Source organism: Aptenodytes forsteri, unplaced genomic scaffold (assembly GCF_000699145.1).
Source record: "Aptenodytes forsteri isolate BGI_AS27 unplaced genomic scaffold, ASM69914v1 Scaffold54, whole genome shotgun sequence".
In the NCBI taxonomy this organism is placed as follows: Eukaryota; Metazoa; Chordata; class Aves; order Sphenisciformes; family Spheniscidae; genus Aptenodytes; species Aptenodytes forsteri.
In genome coordinates this window covers 7,001,637-7,004,887 of record NW_008796044.1, presented here as the reverse complement: position 1 = coordinate 7,004,887, position 3,251 = coordinate 7,001,637, and the positions used below count along the sequence as shown (strand labels likewise).

Sequence of the window (3,251 nt, the reverse complement as noted above, 5' to 3'; positions counted from 1 at the left end):
TTAACTTCCCGCGGGCAGCAGGAGAGCGGCCGCGGTCGGGCACAGCTGCGCGGCGCCAGCCCCTGCCTCCTCCGCAGGTAAGAGCCGGGACCGGGGCAGCTGGTTTCGGGGCGCGGAGGTGACGCCGGGGCCGGAGCAGCCTGGGGAGCAGGGGGTGGCACGGCCGTGCCGGAGCCCGTCCCTCGGGGCGCAGGGTGGGAGCTGCGGGCCTGCAGCCGGCACCGCCTCCCCGCAGCCGTGGCGGCATCCCCTGCGTGCGGGTCTCTTGAGTGCTGGCTGGGGACGCTGCCTGGTCCCTGCTTTAGAGCCACCGAGGCGGCAGCGACATGTCGAAGGCAGGCAGCTGTCTGGGAGGAGAGCTGAGAAATGAAACCTGCTCCTGCTCTCTCCGCCTGGTCCAGCGCTGCCCAGAAATGCTTCTTTTTAGTTTTACACAATTCCCTTGTTCCTCTGATGTTTCAGGCCGGGGGGGTGACGGGAGGGAAAGAGGTTTCCTCACCTTGGGGACAACCCCCCAAAGCAGCTGCATGCTCTGAGGGATGCTGGCACAGGGACCAGTGACACTCCAGTGCCTGCGTGCCCTCGAGCTGCAGGGCATCTCTCCAGAGCTCAGGGGGTGTCCCAGATCATGGCTTTCCACCTGCCTCCACTGGAGCCCTTCCTCTGAGCGCGGGTTTTGCTGTCACCCCCAGGCAGAGGACGCTGGGCTTGTCCAACAGTCCTTGATGGGCATCCTTCTGCCTGGACACCTTGGAAGCACCCAAAGGGGCTCAGGAAAGTGTCTCCTACTCCCTGTGTCCCGTAGCAGCCAACGGCATGCCACAGGCAGCTGCGGCAGCCAAATTCGCAGAGGGCAAGGATGACAGCTGGCAGGGTAGCATGCCCCTGTAAGGCAGGCAGAGGTCCCATACCTTCTCACTGGCGTTTGCTTGCTGTGCCAAGCCCAGCTCTTCTCCAGCGCAGCTGTGGTCATGTGCCAGGGGGGGACATGCACCCTGCCTGGTGCTCGCAACTGCATCACCCACTTATTAGCTGGACCTTTCCCCAGTGGAGGCTCGGGCTGTCCTGCCAGCACCTCTCCCTGCTCCCACCTCAGGTGCTCGGGGCTGCAGCCTCCGAAGCGGGTGCCTGGCCTGACGCAGTCTGGCTGACGGTCAGGCATGGAGGTTGGCACTGGCTGGGTAAGCGGCGGAGGGCATATGCAGAACCACCCTTCCTGTGCTGCTGTTGGTGCTGTCTCACTTTTATCCTGCCAAACCACCTCCACTCTGCCTTCGCTCTTCACCTCCTCTGCAGCCTCCGCAGGCAGGCTGCCTGGCAGCATCCCTCGCCCCCCAGCTGGGGTCTGGATCCGGCCGAGCTGTGCACTGGGCTGGCGTGGGCTGTGCCATGTCTCTCTCTCAAGGCCTCCTGCCTGGGACTGAGCATTATCTGTGATGCTTTGGGAGCTGCTCCATCCTCCTTGGCATCAGTTAGAGCAGAGAATGTTCCCTGAGAAGGAAACAGCATGAATCAGCTCCAAGTTTTCACGCTCTCTACAGACAGAGAGGAGAGGGGAGTGGGCTGTGCTGGGCAGGGCACAGGCATTGCGCACCAGGGGCTGTGAGTGCCTCTGATAGAGGCGCCTGCAGCTTCTCCCACTTCTCTCCCCCATCACCACCACTTTTAAACCAGCTCTCCCTGCCACAGAAACATCTCTTGTTCAAGCACTGTAAAAACACTCTTTGTACTTTGAATAGGACTCTTGAACGCAAGGCAACGTGCCAGGCGCTGACAGCCGAGGCAGGGAGGGAACAGCTAGCCTCAGCAGCGCAGAGTGGGAGTGGAGGCAGCAAACCCCGCTCTGCCCTCAGGGACCAGCCCCTGCGCAGTCCCAGGTGAGTGCTGCCAGGCCCCTGCCTGCAGCTGGGGCTCCCCTTGCCTGCACCCTGGCCCTGCATGTGGTCGCTAGAGTTTGGGCACGCGTGTGTGGCAAGTCCCTGCCTGCCACACGTGGGTGTCTGTCCTCCACTGCCAGCCCGCTCCTGGCTTGCAGCTCTTTATGGTTTTGTGGTTTTGGAGTGTCATCCGTGCCTTGCTTGTAAATGCAGATGGCTTGAGTGTCCCTGGGGATGTGCTGTGGGGTGCCCCCAGCACAGGGGAGGGAGCATGGGCACTGAGCTGGATTGGGCACCAGAGCACTGGTCCCGGGGCTGCCCTTGCCACAGCCAGTCCCTAACCCTCTGCCACCCCCTGCAGAGTGTTATGCTGAGATGGCGAGCGCCCGCAGGGCAGAGCCCGATGCCAAGGACTCAGCCGAGACCGAAGAGGCCATCTACGAGGAGGTGATGCCCTGCGACAGGATGGAGCTGAGCCAGCGGCTGGCCGTGGAGGAGCTCATCGCCACTGAGGCTAGCTACGTCCACAACATCCAGCTCTGCGTGTCAGATATCCGGGCACACCTCCAGAAGAAGCAGGTGAGAGGGGGTACGTCCCCCCACCCAGGGGCTGGGGACCGTAGGGTGAATCTGTTGAGAGCTGCAAGATGCCCAAATCACTGCAAGGAGGTCACCACGTGCTCACCTTCCACCTTCCTGGGCTCCCCCCAGTCAGCCAAGGTCTTGGGTTGGATGGACGTTGGATCTGACCCAGTACAGCTGTCCTATAGTTTTAACCCTGCATCTGTCATGTAAAAGGCCTCATTGCCCCGTGTGGGACCACAGCCATGTCTCAGCATCCCCAGTGCCTCCTGAAACAGAGCATTGCTCCAGCTGCTCAGGTGTCGCATGGGTCAGCTAGAAGGACATGAGTGCTCAGGAGGGCGAGGGCCTCCAGAACACATGGTCCATCTCTGTCTGATGTATTTGGCTTACCCTGGGGCATCTTTGTTCCCTTCAGCTGCCTGATCTTGACCTGGAAGGACTCTTCTCTAACACTGACGACATCCTCCATGTCTCCAGACGGTTCCTGAAGGGTCTTGAGGCCACGGCTACCCAGGGGCACGAACAGCTGCTCTGCATCAGTAAGTGGTGGAGCACCGAGAGCTGACCCATGTCCACCCATGCCTTTGCTGGTGCTGGTAGTACCGCTGCCCGGCACTGTGCCTGGGTACAGCCCCCAACCCACCTGCCCTGACACCTCCTGCACCTCCCTCGGTTCTGGGAAGCGCTGCTGCCTGCACCCTGCCATCCACAGGCAGCCACCCATGCTCGCCCCACAGGGGCAAGGCAGACCTGCCCAGCCTGCAGAAAGTGGGGGGGGGGGGGGGGAAC

At 62.1% G+C, this 3,251-nt stretch overlaps 1 protein-coding gene across 1 annotated transcript in view; it reads left to right on the top strand.

The window, feature by feature from the left end:
- ARHGEF37 (Rho guanine nucleotide exchange factor 37) overlaps positions 1-3,251 on the top strand; it is a 14,013-nt gene continuing 10,762 nt past the window's right edge. Inside the window, exons 1-4 of the mRNA XM_009285735.1 lie at positions 1-77; positions 1,740-1,877; positions 2,239-2,456; positions 2,878-3,001. Coding sequence (XP_009284010.1) covers positions 2,253-2,456; positions 2,878-3,001 — 328 coding nt within the window. The 5' untranslated portion in view covers positions 1-77; positions 1,740-1,877; positions 2,239-2,252. The remainder of the gene's footprint in view (positions 78-1,739; positions 1,878-2,238; positions 2,457-2,877; positions 3,002-3,251) is intronic.